Source organism: Gastrolobium bilobum, unplaced genomic scaffold (genome assembly GCF_033153095.1).
Source record: "Gastrolobium bilobum isolate Gb01-03AN ecotype WA unplaced genomic scaffold, APGP_CSIRO_Gbil_v1 utg19495, whole genome shotgun sequence".
NCBI lineage: Eukaryota > Viridiplantae > Streptophyta > Magnoliopsida > Fabales > Fabaceae > Gastrolobium > Gastrolobium bilobum.
In genome coordinates this window covers 513,504-529,165 of record NW_026898451.1, presented here as the reverse complement: position 1 = coordinate 529,165, position 15,662 = coordinate 513,504, and the positions used below count along the sequence as shown (strand labels likewise).

Here is a 15,662-nt window from a genome sequence, read left to right as displayed (position 1 = left end):
TATGTTACTCTGTATACTATACCCATTTTTTAAAGTTTACATTCGACAATGATATTTCAAAATTTTGTCTTCTTTCATTTTTATTTTATTTTATGAATGGCTTGTCAATTATGATGCTCAACTAAAGCACACCTCATCTCACGGGATAGTTGATCATCAAGTGTATGTTTGGTTTGCAACTCAAACGGATATATTGACAAAAACATAGGTTTTTGGCTGCACACATTCTTTATTGGGAGAGAAAAAAAAATAAAAAATTCAGGTTGTAGGATTGATTTTGAAAGAAGTAACCTTATTTTATTCTTCAATTAAAAAATAATAATTTTTTGTTTAGGCTCGTAAATTTTTAAAAATATTTTTGTTAACTATATTGCCAAAAGTGATTCTACGGCCGCTTGCAGGAAGAAAGATAATATTGCAGCTGTGAGTAAAAGTGCCTTAGGAAAGCTTGCGAGGGAATGCCACTTGTTATGTGAAACATTTTAACCAAACAAGTTGGAGTTAAATATTTAAATAAAGTTAATTTTTAAATTAACTTTTAAAATATCATTTATAAACTTATAAATTACGCTACGTCTCTGACAGGTCACTCAAGAGTGTCAATCAAATATCGTGTAATTTATAAGAGTTTGTAAACAAATTTTTTATAAATATATCATTTTTCTATAAACTTTTGGTTTTCGTAACATACTTCCATGACCAGCGATGGCATAGAGGAATCACGTCAAACCCGTCTAGTAAGTAGTAATAGATCCAATCTCACTTTGAGACCGTATATCATTCTCTAATTTTATTTTGTTTTTTCCTTTTTATCAAAGAAAGAGTATCTCATTCTCAAGCGAGAGTGACGATCTTGTTTGTGGGTTTAGTGTGGTCCTCATCCTTGTAGTCTCTTTATCAATGCCATCACAGATTCCGTGCGTAAGGCTTGGAGAGTTAAAATTACAAGTGGGTGGGTGTTTGGTATGGGTTATTTGTTGAAAATAATGGGAAAGTGGGTGAGGGAAATTACTTTCCCATGTTTGGTATGGGAGAAAAGGAAAATTATCCAAGCAAAATTTTTTCTCTATCTTTTTTTTTTTCAACTACACATCCCTTAAACACAATATCATTCAACCCGTGGTTTTTTTTTTTTCTTCCCATTACTCAGAATCGCTCAACCAAATTTGGAGACGAAATTGCCCTCATCATACAATATATCTCAAACCTATATGCATTGCAGCACAGGGCTTGTTTTTTGACTTCATGAACTCTTGCTTTGCGTCCTTCTCAAGATCCACCAATTCTTCCTTTGTTTCTTTTTTCTTTGCCTCTGGCTTGTTTTCATTTACCGTACGTTTATGTTTCTTTTCATCTAGCGTTGGATTGATTATGAGCTGTAGGACTAGCTCATGTGCATTAAGATAAACAAAGCAGTAAGCAAGGTTCATGGTGGAAAGACAAATATATCTCTTTTTATTTATTTTATTTTTGGTCCAAAAAGTGCATTTTCCACATCCTGTATATACCCTTACTTGCTCTAGTGTATGTTGAGCTAGATGAGTGGTTGCAATCATCACTCTAGCAGCAAAAGAACCCAATTCTATACTTAGTCCCAACTTATCACTACACTGAACATATAAAGAAAGAGAGGTGAAGAAATTATTCGGATAGAAAGAAACGGGTGTCCTAAAACGAATGTTTTTCATGTCAGAGAAGATATTCAAGATTCAAAATTAAAGGGTATATTTGTCATTTTACTTCATAATCCTATCAATATTCTATCACCAATCAAACATAACATCAATAAATTAACCCAACTTTCTCGATAAAATTTTGGTCTATCAAACATTTTTTTGTAACTTATCTGAGCAAAAACATTTCTCACCATATTCTTAGAAATCTTTTTTTCTCGATAAACAAAAAATATCTACCGTAGCAAACGTCACTTAGAGTGTTGCTATCTGCTTAAGCCAACTTTGCCCACCCATCTTTTGGATCGGCCTCTTACTAGTTGTGGTCCTACCTTGACCCAAGTTATTTGGCTACTGTGTCGTTTTTTCTATATGTGTAGTAAAGGATTTTATTTTATTTTTTACATTTTAATAAAATATTTTTCACACACTATTCAACATTATTTTTATCACCTTTTATTTTAAATAAAATTTATATTTTCTCTGCTAAATAATGTTAGTCTCCTCTCTATTAATGAAATTAGCATGAGATTTTATTTAATATTAAAAAAATATTAAATAGGAAAGTTAAAACACGTTTCTAACGGTTTTTTTTAATACATATCGGAGCCAAAGTCCAAAAAGAAAAAAAGGCTAATTAATGGGGAATTGAGATTTGAGACTCCTAACAAATCAGCATGCACATAACTTTTGAGTTCATTTGGAAGCATTTTCCAGATCTCCAGTCCTGATCTGGATAAATATTATATAAATACAAGGCTTAAACTAAAAGTCTTTACTATTAAGAAAATTCATAGTTAATGAAGGCTGCATAACTCACCTCTCCAAACTGCACAATATTTATGACAGTAAAGACACCTCTATAGCAGCAAGCTCATGACAACCAGCAAGCTCATCAACCTTAAAGATACCATGACAGCAAGCTCCTCAACATTTAATCATGACAGCTATACTACTTTGACACCAAGGAACCTTTGTCTTTACCATGAAGAAAGGCATCTTCCAAGCACACATCACTCTACTATAAATACATTTATCAACACTAAGGTACATCATCTTCTCCTACATAATTAAATCTGCTTGAACCATAACTGACTTAAGTGTCGGAATGTCTTGCGGGTACACCCCATTTCGTTCCATAGAAGACCCATAAGTTAAAGCTGCTCCAAACTCCAAACCGCAAGATGCTCTGACCCAAGAAGGTTCCAGGCTTTTGTGTAGAGGAGATCACATGATTGGTCCAGTTGTAAAAATTTGGTTTGAAACCATATCACATGAATCGGGAAGAGGTAAACTTCAACTCCTACCCCAAAAAAGGTACATGCTATCTATCTGCCTTGTGCTTTTTTACCATTAGTTATTGAATTTCATTCATCTCGTAAGGATGTTAGTCACCCCCTAATGATAATACTCATCCAGAGTATCATAGTACGATGCTAGTACCTGGCTTATGAATCCAAAGTACCCTTGCGCGATGCTTATCCCATTGTATGCTTAAAATGAAACCATATCAGTATATTAACTTTAGCACTTTTTTCGTGCTCTTTATTGCGATTGAAACCATATATTGCGCAAAAGACGTAATATTATATTGCGTGTATAAGTGGCAATATCTAGTTATTGCGCGAATATCGCGCAAATAGTCGTATCAATGCATCGTGCATAAAGAACGACGGAGTAAGAAAAGACGCGTAGAGAGTTCGTAGCTTTAGAACTGCCTGGAAGTTCTTTAAAACTTCATGTGATTGAGACATTGTGTCTACCACGTGTCATTCACTTTTGTACTTGAATGCCACCTGTTGTTCAATCACCCTTTATATTCATTCAAAAGTGCTAAAGCAAGCCAAAACATTTTTGGAAAAATGGTCAGCATGCCACGAGAATATGCAAAGATGTTGGGTATATATATATATCGCGACATGCTTTTGAGCATAAGGCTACAAACTCCTTATGTATAATATAATATAATACACATCGCAGTATATATTATATTATATTATAATATAAAATATGCCCATTTAAAAACCACCGACTTCACCGACTTAAAAGATATGTTTCTCACCGACTTCACATACCCACGGGCCTATATATTGTTTTTATGCCAGTTCACAATTGGTAGCCTTTAAAATCATTTAACTAGTTAAGGTTAAATGATTATACGTGGAACGGACAGTGATATTAGCCTTCTTCTCGTTAAACCGAAGTTTCTCTATGAAGATGGCTCTTACTCATTTGGTTACATAATATGAGTCATGCATGGACGGCCTGGATCGACATGTGTATTTTTATAAAGCCTTTAACCAGTTAAGGTTGCATTGGTAGCTATCTCAGCTCACATGGGATGATCATTCACAGTTTATCAACATTGCCGCAAACCGCGAATCTGATCATTGACATATATTTCATAATATACAGCCTTGTATTATATATATGGTTACATGAGCACGTGTCCCGGTTCACATAAAGGTCATTAGGCGCGGTTCTGTCACCTACTTGCATATTCATAACGGTGCTTAGATGGTCATCGGTTATCCATAGTTGACCAGTTAGGTGGTATTCCATATTCATAGTAATCCCACTAGACTCGAAAGTTATTATGACCAGTGGACAGATTGACAGATCCACATAGTTTTCGACTAACGTGTTCCTCACCTATGGATAACGTCGCATATTTTATATATTTCCTTCCAATAAATCATATTCGCGATAATCTACATATTGTATCTGGGTACCATAATAGATCCTAAAAATTTCACTACATGGGCGCCGTCGTCTGCATATGGACCGCGCAAGTGGTATAAAGATCTAAAGGAGGAAGTTTTTAGAATGCGCGATATGGTTATAAGCTTAGCGAGATGATCACGGACCATAAGGCCACACGTCTGCATATGGCCTAAAAATAGCGAGATGATCACGGTCCAAGCTATATGAATATAGCTAATAGCTATAGTTACTGACAACTATGAAAATCCTGCAATTAATCACGGGATGTAAATTAGGCCATTGAATTTAGAATGCGCGATGCATTTTTCTATCTCAGATTTATAGTTCTCTAAGGCAACATGACCAACTACATAGCTTGCTTAGTATTAAAACATGTGATCATGATCCATGAGAAGTCATGAAGCCATAGGAGCAGATTCAGGGAGTATCTGCTCATGAGGAGGTTGATCCCATTCCCTCCCAACACCATTTAACATGGGTAACTCCCCAGTAAAGAATCCATTTTCCAGAACAGCTTATGATTTGAGTCACTCCATATACATCGCGTTAAATATATGTCATATGCTTTAAAGTTTTTTAGAAAGCTACTGAAAGACTTGCTATCACAATGATGATCAGAGCAAGGATGCCTAGGTGCAAGATGATCCTACGTTCAGAGAAGCATAGACGATTTAGAGTGGCACTTCAAATAAAGAGTTTTCTTACAAACCATGTGGACTCACCATGGTGAAATGGAATTTAAAATCATGACCCAATATATGATACTTTTATCATCCTGCAAATATTTCCACGATGAAAAGTTTAATAGCATATTACATCCCGCATGCTGTCATCAATTATCATGTTGACACCGGCTGGAGCAATTACATGTCACAATTTTCTTAGTCCCCAAAGATAGTGAATTCTTGGAATCCTGACATATGGTGAATGGATTTAGACTTCCATACGGTGCAATCTAACATATCTTTATATGCATGCCTATCGGATTATGAAATGTTCATTAAGCGCGATGCTTAAAAGCAAGACTCATCTTGCAAATGGCAAATACATTCCCAAACGCGGGTAAGACTTATTTTAGCGCAATGCTCCATGAAAAATGATCACGAGAAGAAAGCTACGATATTATCTTATGAATTATTTTGCCCTCTGTGTTTTGAAAGTTGCAGGGACCATGAACAGTGAAGATCTCAATCTCACTGAGAATGCAGATAGACTTAAAAGAGTTTATCTAATTTATATGCTCTTATCTTGAGGTATCATAACTACTTCTATTGTGAAATCCATAAGAGATTGCAGGGCTCCATGACTGCTAAAAGGCGAAGACAAAAATCTCGTGTGAAACACAGACAAACTCAAAAACAAATGCTACATTTCCTGCCAGCAACATTATTATTTTAACATGATCTTGTTACATTTCTCATCTCCATGATATAATGTTATTATTTTGTGAGATCTATGAGAATTACAGGTTTCACCAAACAGAAGAAAAGTCCTTCAAGCCAAAGCGCAATGAAGAACATAACAGGATTCCTCCTACGAATCCTCCAAATAACAGGATTCCTCTCACGGATCCTATCAAATAACATGATTCTCACATGAATCCTTCAAGCAACAGGATTCCTCTTACGGATCCTATCAAATAACAGGATTTCCCCAACAAATCCTCCAAATAACAGGATTCCTCTCACGGATCCTATCAAATAACAGGATTCTCTCACGAATTCTCCAAGTAACAGGATTCCTCTCAAGGATCCTATCAAATAACAGGATTTCTCACAATCCTCCAAGCAACAGGATTCCTCTCACGGATCCTATCAAATAACAGGGTCCTCCCAAGGATCCTCCAAGTAACAGGATTCCTCTCACGAATCCTATTAAGTAACATTGTCCTCCCAAGGATCCTCCAAGTAACAGGATTCCTCTCATGGATCCTCTCAAATAACAGGATTCCCTCAACGAATCCTCAAGTAACAGGATTCCTCTCACGGATCCTATCAAATAACAGGGTCCTCCCAAGGATCCTCCAAGTAAAAGGATTCCTCTCACGGATCCTATCAAATAACAGGATTCTCACACGAATCCTCCAAGTACCAGGATCCCTCATTCGGATCCTCCAACTACAAGGATCCTCCAAAAGAATCCTCCAATTACAAAGATCCCCCAAAAGAATCCTTCAATTACAAAGATCCTCCAAAAGGATCCTCCAAGTTCAAGCGTGATACTCTAAGTTCTAGCACGATAAAAGGTATGCAAAATATATACATTATGAATTATGCATTGTATCAAAATGCAGAATACAATCATGAAGCTCTCAAGCACCCATACAAAGTACAGACGATAGTTCCATATAAAAGAACAAGCGCAATGAATTTTACAGGTTGATAAACAGACAAGTCACCTCAGACCTATACATCTTGCTCCTCATGCCTTCGGCATAAGCAACGAGCTGGGGGGCTTCTGATCTGGATAAATATTATACAAATACAAGGCCCAAACTAAAAGCCTTTACTACTAAGAAAACTCATAGTCAATGAAGGCTGCACAACCCACCTCTCCAAGCTGCACAATATTTATGACAGCAAAGACACCTCTATAGCAGTAAGCTCATGACAACCAGCAAGCTCCTCAACCTTAAAGACACAATGACACCAAGCTCCTCAACATTTAATCATGACAACCATATTACTTTGGCACCAAGGAACCTTTGCCTTCACCACGAAGAAAGGCATCTTCCAAGCACACATCACTCTACTATAAATACATGTATCAACACTAAGGTACATCATCTTCTCCTACATAATTAAACCTGCTTGAATCATAATTGACTTGAGCGTCGGAGTATCTTACAGGTACACTCCCATCTCGTTCCATAGAAGACCTATGGGTTAAAGTTGCGCCAAACTGCAAGATGCTCTGACCCAAGGAGGTTCCAGACCTTTGTATAGAAGAAGATCACATGATCGGTCCAGTTGTAAAATTTTCATCTGATCAAGCCCAAAGTCATGGGTTAGATTCCATGAAGCCCCCCAATAAGCACGAAATTTCCGTTCTATCGGAGATGTGAAAACAAGCAGAAAGAACAAATTTGCACTTTTTGGGCGGTTCGTCTGAGTTCACACTGAAGAGCATAATGCGCTTTAGATATTAATGGTTATCTGTGGCTCTCATCAAGTTTGAAGCTCGATTTGAACTGGTCAATCATTCTCTGAACACAAAGGCTCTCTCTCCAACTTCTTAAAATATGGTAGTGTCATCGATCCAGCCTCCTTTGCAAGAAATATTTGTTACATATTTTATTGTTAAAACCAGACCGACCCGGAACCGCGGTTCAGCCGGGATTAATCGATGACCCGATTTTTGAAAAAATATATTTGAAGTTGCAATCGCCAGGATTTGAACTCAAAATTCATGAGAGTGCCCAACAACAACTTACCATTAGGCTGAATTTGTTTGTTGATTAATATGCACTATTTAATATATATATATATATATTATAATTTAATAGAATTATTTCAAAATAGCATTCAGTGGGAATTGAACCCTTGTTATGAAGATATAAATTATAGTCTTTACCACTAAACTACATTTGGTTCTTAATTCACTTGCACTGTTTAATATATTTATTATATAATTAAGTATAAAATATAAATTTATATATATATCCAGTTCATGCGGTTGAACCAGTGACCCAGTACCCCGATCGGGTCGATCACCGGTCCGAGTTTAATAATATGCATAAAATTACCAAGTTTAGCGTCAAGTATGATGTCAGACATGAACTTATGAAGATACGTAAATGGTGGATGGCAAGTTTGGTTTTTCGATCCTCAATTGACTCTGAATTGCCTAAAATCATGCAATTTCCCCTCGTGTGCATTTCAATCACACTCTTAAGTTAATATATTTATAGTTATTCTCAAACTATATTATGCCAATATGGTAACTAATTAGACCACAAGATCGAAGTGAATTTTTTTTTAATACTTTTGCTTATTTTTAATTTATTAAATATTACGTTATAGTCAGCACTTGCTTTTGTATCCATAGTCATTCCAAAATTTGGATAACAAAGAAAGAGTCTAAGGAAAGTGTAGAACACGCTAATCACAAGGCAGTGAGTGACCTGAAACTTTTGTTTATAACGTCACTCGTGACATAACATGATAGCTACGTCCACGCGCGACTCATCACGCCGACATATGTTTACGGAAGAGAATATCTGGTACTTGTACCTGAGGTCCGTCTATTTAATTAGCCGCGATTTGATCCAACGGGTGTGATGTTCAGCCCTCGTGACTGCGTTTGGGCTTTATAATTCTGAAAGCACTAAATGGGAATTCCTCGTTACTAATTATTCAAAACTGCATTATTAAATTAAATATCTAAATTTACAAATTGTTATAATGATTTTTAATTTTTTTATTTCGTCACTGAATTATGATCATTTCAGTAATCAATCATTTGTTCGGATACCGTTAACCTACTAACATTCTATATAATAAATATGTATTTGTTACAAATAGATAAAATAAATATAAAAATAATTATATATATATAATATATAATGATAAAATATATAATAGTTTCAATAATTAAATATCGAATTAATAGCTATTTAAATATATTGTATCACTTTAATTCATTTTCAATATAATAAAAACAATTCAAAAATCAAATTTTCTAACATTTTATATTATTAATAGAAAAATTGATTATCTATTTAATTTATGATTTATACTACCTATAAATTAGTATTAATATGAAATAAAATCTGAAGAATACCAAACTTTCTTATTATATAATAGATTACTAGGTCAATCGGTATGCTTTCCACGCATTCATTGGCCATTACCTTTAGCTCCAACTTGCAAGACTTTAATGAAACATTTCGTTCATTAATACCATCCAACCAAATATGTTTTTATATCATTAGTTTGAGCATCCCAAACCTTTAATTTTACTTTGACCGTTGAAGATTTTGACCTTTTTTCTATGGTCCACCCCAAACATCCCCCACATACTCATCCTATTTGGCTTGCCTTTTCAGTCTTCGAACCCCTTTGAATATAAAAATCTTCAACCTTTATAAGCACACCGTACTTACCATCTTCCTTCAAAACGCGATCCACGAAAGCACACAAAGAAAGTCGCTGTAAACATATCCATCAAGTAATTGTGCTTAGATGAGTTTCAATTCAGTGCTGCATGGAACGACCTCAAATGAGCACAAGAAGTTTAAGGGAGTTCGGCGTCGAAAATGGGGCAAATGGGTATCGGAGATTCGTGTTCCTGGCACGCAAGAACGCCTCTGGTTGGGCACATACGCCACACCGGAGGCTGCGGCGGTGGCTCACGACGTAGCTGTGTATTGTCTGAGGAGTCCAGCTTCGACGACGTTGGACAAACTTAACTTCCCTGAGACTTTGTCTCATTACTGTGTTCAGCGGAAGGACATGTCTCCGAGGTCTGTTCAGAAGGTGGCTTCGGATGCTGGCATGGATGTTGATGCCCGCAACATTGCTGGCAAAACATCAACGGTGGCAGAGACTTCTGAGAATGAAAAGAAAAATGATGATGCTGATCGTTCTGATGTTGTGTTTGGGTGGGAAGGTTTGGGTGATGATTGTGGGACTTGGCAAGGAACTGAAGAATGTAGAGAAGGGGAGGCATTGAGCATTTCCATTGAAGATTATCTTTAGGCGTTCCAAGATTTTAACTATAGATAGTAATATTTTGGGTATGTGTCATTATTAGATGTATAAATAAGTAAATAGTCACAAGTAATTAGTTTTTGTGTATGGTCAGAGACCAATTAGTTTTAGTGCTGCCTTTTAAAGCCGAGGAAAATGAAATTCAAAAACGAAACGATGCCTAAAAAAAACTTTTGACACTAGGAAACCTTTTGAATGTGTTCCTTCTTATCAATTCGTTGGACCACTAAAACTTGTGTGCGTTTACCTTTTTCTTGACTACATAAGCAATTGAGTATTTAGGTGCTAATTTGAGCATAAGACGGACGAAATAATAAAAGAGCATGTAGGATTTGGGGAATTGTCACGTCCCTCGACTTGGAATTAGAGCCTGTTTGACGCATAATTTTTAAAATTAATTTTTTTAAAAAAAAGCTAAAATTATTGTAATTATATAAAAAATTTCTTTAAAGTTCAAGTTAAAATATATATATTTGTTAAAATAACTTTTGTAAGCTCCGTTTCTACTGATAATTACCATAAATAAAAATATGATAAGAAATAAAAGATAAAGGTTTTAAAGGAAAAATATATATCAAAGAATGAATAAAATACAGTTTATTCATTCTTTTTAGTGACGTTGTTAGCATTTTGGAGGGGAGAAGGAGATTCAATGATTTTTCATTAAGAGAGAGAGTAAAAATTCTAAAAGGGCATAACAAAAAAAAAAACGAAGACTCATAAAAGCCAATGTAAATCTTAAAATAACTCCTCATGAGAGCTTCTAGCTTTTTCTTATTTTATTCATTATAAAAAAGTTTCTTTTATGATAAGATTTTTTTTAAAAAAAATATTTAATTAAGCTTCTCCTTATAAGGAGAAGAAAAGCTAAAAATAAAAGACACCTCAAACAAACACTTCGTCTCATACTTAAGAGTTGTCAAAATGGATTGTAGCTTGTGGGCCAAACCCCAAAAACTTATAGTTAACTATAGATTTAATATATATATATATATATATATATATATATATATATAGGGTTTTAAGTACGTCATGTCAGAGATAATTAGCAAGGTCATGTTACTGATACAAAATTAGTGGAGCCCACCATTAATTTTTAAAATATTTTTTTTAAAAAAAAAGCTAAAAATTATTGTAAATTTTCTTTAAAGTTAAAGTTAAAATAACTTTTGTAAGCTCTGTTTCTAATTAAAATTACCATAAACAAAAATATGATAAGAAATAAAAGATAAAGGTTTAAAAATTAAGATTTTAAAGGAAAAAAATATAACAAAGAATGAATAAAATACAGTTTATTCATTCTTTTTAGTGACATTGTTAGCATTTGTGTGTGTGTGTGGGGAGGGGGAGAGGGGGGGGGTCGAGGTTCAATGATTTTTCATTAAGGACATGTTTGGTGCATAGTATTGAATAAGACCTGATAACATAAGACTTGATAGTATAAGACCTTATTAAATTTTAATGCTATCCAGCGTTTGGTATGGTATTGTATAACATAATATCTTTCAATATTTTAAAATTAATATATTAAAAAAATTATTTTAATATATTAATATTGAAATGATATATTAGTTATTGAAAATTGTACTTGTAAGCAATATTAATACATCAACCCTTTATCAGGCCTAATCCCTCCCCAATAGGCCGGATTAAGTTATATATCGCTTTGATGTATTAAGAGGTCCTGCTGTATAAGCTTATACTATACGATGGTCACACCAAACAACTGAAAATGTCATAACGTATAGTATAAGCTTATACTATCAGGTCTTACGTCATACCAAACAGGCCCTAAGAGAGTGTGTAAAATTTGTAAATATAATTTTAGAATAAGGGCATAATTGAAAAAAAAATGAAGACTCATAAAAAGCCAATGTAAATCTTAAAATAACTCCTCACGAGCTTCTAGCTTTTTTCTTATTTTATTCATTATAAAAAAAATTCTTTTACAATAAGAGTTTTAAAAAGAAATATAATTTAATTAAGCTTCTCCTTGTAAGGACAAGAGAAGCTAAAAATAAAAGACACCTCAAACAAACACTTAGTCTCATGCTTAAGAGTTGTTAAGATGGATCGTAGCTTGTGGGCCAAACCCAAAAACTTATATTTAACTATATATATATATATATATATATATATCCAATACTTAAAAATCACTTATATCAAAAATTAAATAATGTAGAAGAGAGAAACTCATACTAAAAAATGCATGGAATGTAAAAAAATGTTATTTGTTTAATAATTAATATTGTACATAAGAATAAGTCTAGAATGAACATATACTTGGCACTTCTTATTTGAACAATCAAACTTATGCAATAATTTAACATTAATTAACTTATTAATTAATGTGTGCTAATCTAGCATGTCATAAAGCAGGAGACTCAAGCCAGTTCACTGAAGAAACATCGTAGTAAAGAACCACTTCAACCCAAAAAAATCTTAAGGTATTGAGTGAACGTCTTTTTAATGGTTTATATTATTTTCTAACACACCCCCTTACGCAAGAGACCTTTGGGCTTGAAGTGTGGATATTATACAGGTTCAAATTTTGGTTTTTACCTTGTGTTTATTTTAATTCCACTAGAAAGAAGGGGTGGTGAGGATCAAAATCGTGACACGAGGCTCTGATACCATGTAAAGAACCACTTCAACCCAAAACCTTAAAGTGTTGGGTGAAGGCCTTTTTAATGGTTTATATTGTAAATAACTACTTCAACTCAAAACCTTAAGGTGTTGGGTGAAAACCTTTTTAATGGTTTATATTATTATCTAACACATTCTCTCACGCAAGATCCCTTTGGGCTTGAAACGTGGATATTGCATAGGTTCAGTTTTTGGTTTACCTTGTGCTTATTTAATTTCACTAGAAAGTGGGGGGAGATGAAGATCGAACTCGTGACCTTGTGGCCACTGAAGCTCTGATATCATGTAAAGAACCACTTCAACCTAAAGCTTTAAGGTGTAAGGTGACTTTTTAATGGTTTATGTGGTGGGCTCATAACCCACAGGTCGCTAGTATTAAAGCCTTGGTGTCTCGAGTTTGATCTTCGCCGTCCTCCATTTCCTTTGTGGAATTTTTTAGCACAGGTAGATTGGGCCTAATGCATCATCCACCTTTCAAGCCCAATGTGCTCTCTTGTGAGGGAGCGTGTTAGAGATATATATAAAAGCATTAATGTAGCCTTGATAGTCCTCAAGAGTTGAGGCCCATTAAGTGTAAATTGTTCCACAAAACCCATGTTTTGGTTATAAATCACTCCCTCCAACCTTCTTCTTTTCATATAGAGCAACTGTTTTGAATAGTGGACCAGAGCAATACCGAAAGTGGGAATTAAGGTAGACCTGGAGCAAATTTAACATTATCTTTTTCACATATAACTATTGGGTTAGTTTGCTTTGTTCAGGACACCTAAGGCCCAAAATGAAGAGAGAAGAAGGAGTGTTGCGTAGAAAGGAAAAAGAAGTCTGCTATAGTACAACAGCAGTCAAAGGAAGCAATGGGGAGCCGCCACGTCAGCTACAACAGAGAAGGTGGAGGTGCTTCCTTTGCTACAGTACGAAAGCAAAGAAGCTGAGCAATGGGGAGCCGCCACGTCAGCTACAACAGAGAAGGTGGAGGTGCTGCCCTGAATCCGATACTCCTACTCACAAGGGGAGCCAAAAGCAAGTGGGACCACTTCCATTTAAGGCCAAGCTGGCAAGAAGCAAAGCTACCATTGGAGAGGATTTAGACAAAGCGCAACCCTTGATGAAAGGAACAATGGAGATCAAATGAAGAACCCTATAAAAGGAACAAGCAATCCTCATAGAGGAGGATCAGCACCCATCCTAGGACCAGTTGTCTCTTTGTTTTCGTATTTCTTTGTAAAAATGCTCACTAGGAGCTAACTTCCTTTAAGTAGGTGAGGGTTCCATAGAAGTAATCCCTTTTGTCTTAGGATAGCTTTGTAAGGAACACATATTTTATAAATAAATTTTGAGTTGCTCTTTGGTTTAATTTATTGATTTTGTGAAACCCTTTGGGCTGGCAACCTCATCCCGGGACCACTCGGTTGATGAAACACTGACAAAGGCGTGTGGAGCATTCTCAAAATCCTGGGGTAGTTTAGCCTGAAGAAAGGAGGGATATACACCTGGAATGGGGAGCACTGCCATGTGAATCCATGCTCTTTTGAGAAAGCAGCATGGTTTCCTTGCATATAACTCCAAGTACTATGGAGTAACGTGGAGAGTAAGGTCTTACCCTCTGCCTACCTATAGCAAAACAAGGGAAGGAGCAAAATCCACTTGTAAAATATGCTACCAGGCAGGGTTAACCAAAGGGATGAAAACATGGAACCCGTAACACCTACTTGATCTTTTTCTTTCTTGAATTAATCTTAACTCAATTCCTATCACAACCTTTTCCTCACGATAACTGAACTGTGTTACTAGCTGATGATCTTACTTCCATTTCGTTGACTGCTCTTAAAGTTACTTCAATTGATGCCATTTTTATTCGATGACCATGCTAAGTCATTCATTGCTCTCATCTGGTTCAGAATGGTTAACATTGTTTAACTAGCTGCTCAGAGATTGCTCTTTGTGAAGCTTAGCTGAGAATAGTGATTTCCTTTATTGCTCCATTTTACAAATTAAGTTTCCTTTAGCGCTTCTTACTTCACAACTGCTCCCTGAGGACGATAAATCTGGGGCTATAACACCCTATATTGCTTGACACGTACGCTTGCGTATAGTTGAAGAGGGTTGCTCTTAGTCAGAGTAGATTGCTCCTGTTGGCAATCCTGACTACTAATCTACACTCTTGCTCTCTGAAAGAAATATTCCCGAGCAACTCTCGGTTCGACCAAGAAATTGGCGCCGTTGCCCGGGATCATTTGGCAAGAAAGGGCGTTTTTTTTTTCTTTAAGGAAACATTTTTTTTTTGCTGTTTAATCGCAGTCTTTTTGTTTTAATAAACCTCCTCCATTTGTATGAGCACAGAACCTACAGAACTTGGACTAGAAATAGTACTTTTTGATCCAGAACCCGAGAGAACCTTCAGAAATAGAAGAAGAGTTCAAAGGTTGAAAAACAGTACAATGGAGGAGGTTGTAAACAATGATAACAATGAAAATCATAATCATGGGCCTGAACAAGGACCGAATGGAGGAAGAGGGCCATCATTAAATGATATGGCTGCTCCCTTCAGAAATGGTCCAGAACGAGGATATGTTCCCCCTCCTCTGAATATCCCGAACTTTGAAATAAAACCTGCAATGTTCCAAATGATTATGAACGCTGGTCAGTTCCATGGACTACCCATGGAAGACCCTCACAGTCATTTGGACAATTTCACTGAGATAGTTGACAATTTCAAAGTTCATGGTATTTCGGAAGAAAACATGCGGATGCGGCTTTTTCCATTTTCCTTAGCTGGAAAAGCCAAAGAATGGAGGAGAACATTGCCCCCAAACTCCATCACCAGTTGGGAGCAATTGGCGGAACAGTTTGTTACCCGATTTTTTTCCCAAGCAAAACAAGCCCAAGTGAGGGCTGACATAGCTTCTTT

The 15,662-nt window shown here is 35.6% G+C and overlaps 1 protein-coding gene across 1 annotated transcript; it reads left to right on the top strand.

The window, feature by feature from the left end:
- The first annotated feature begins 9,580 nt into the window (after positions 1-9,580).
- Positions 9,581-10,096, top strand: LOC133316442 (ethylene-responsive transcription factor ERF020-like). Its single transcript, XM_061518191.1, has one exon. The coding sequence runs from the start codon at positions 9,581-9,583 to the stop codon at positions 10,094-10,096; it is 516 nt and encodes a 171-aa protein (XP_061374175.1).
- Positions 10,097-15,662: the final 5,566 nt, after the last annotated feature.

Excerpts from the sequence above, each read along its gene's own strand:
- LOC133316442 (XM_061518191.1), top strand. The coding sequence starts at position 9,581 with ATGAGTTTCAATTCAGTGCTGCATGGAACGACCTCAAATGAGCACAAG.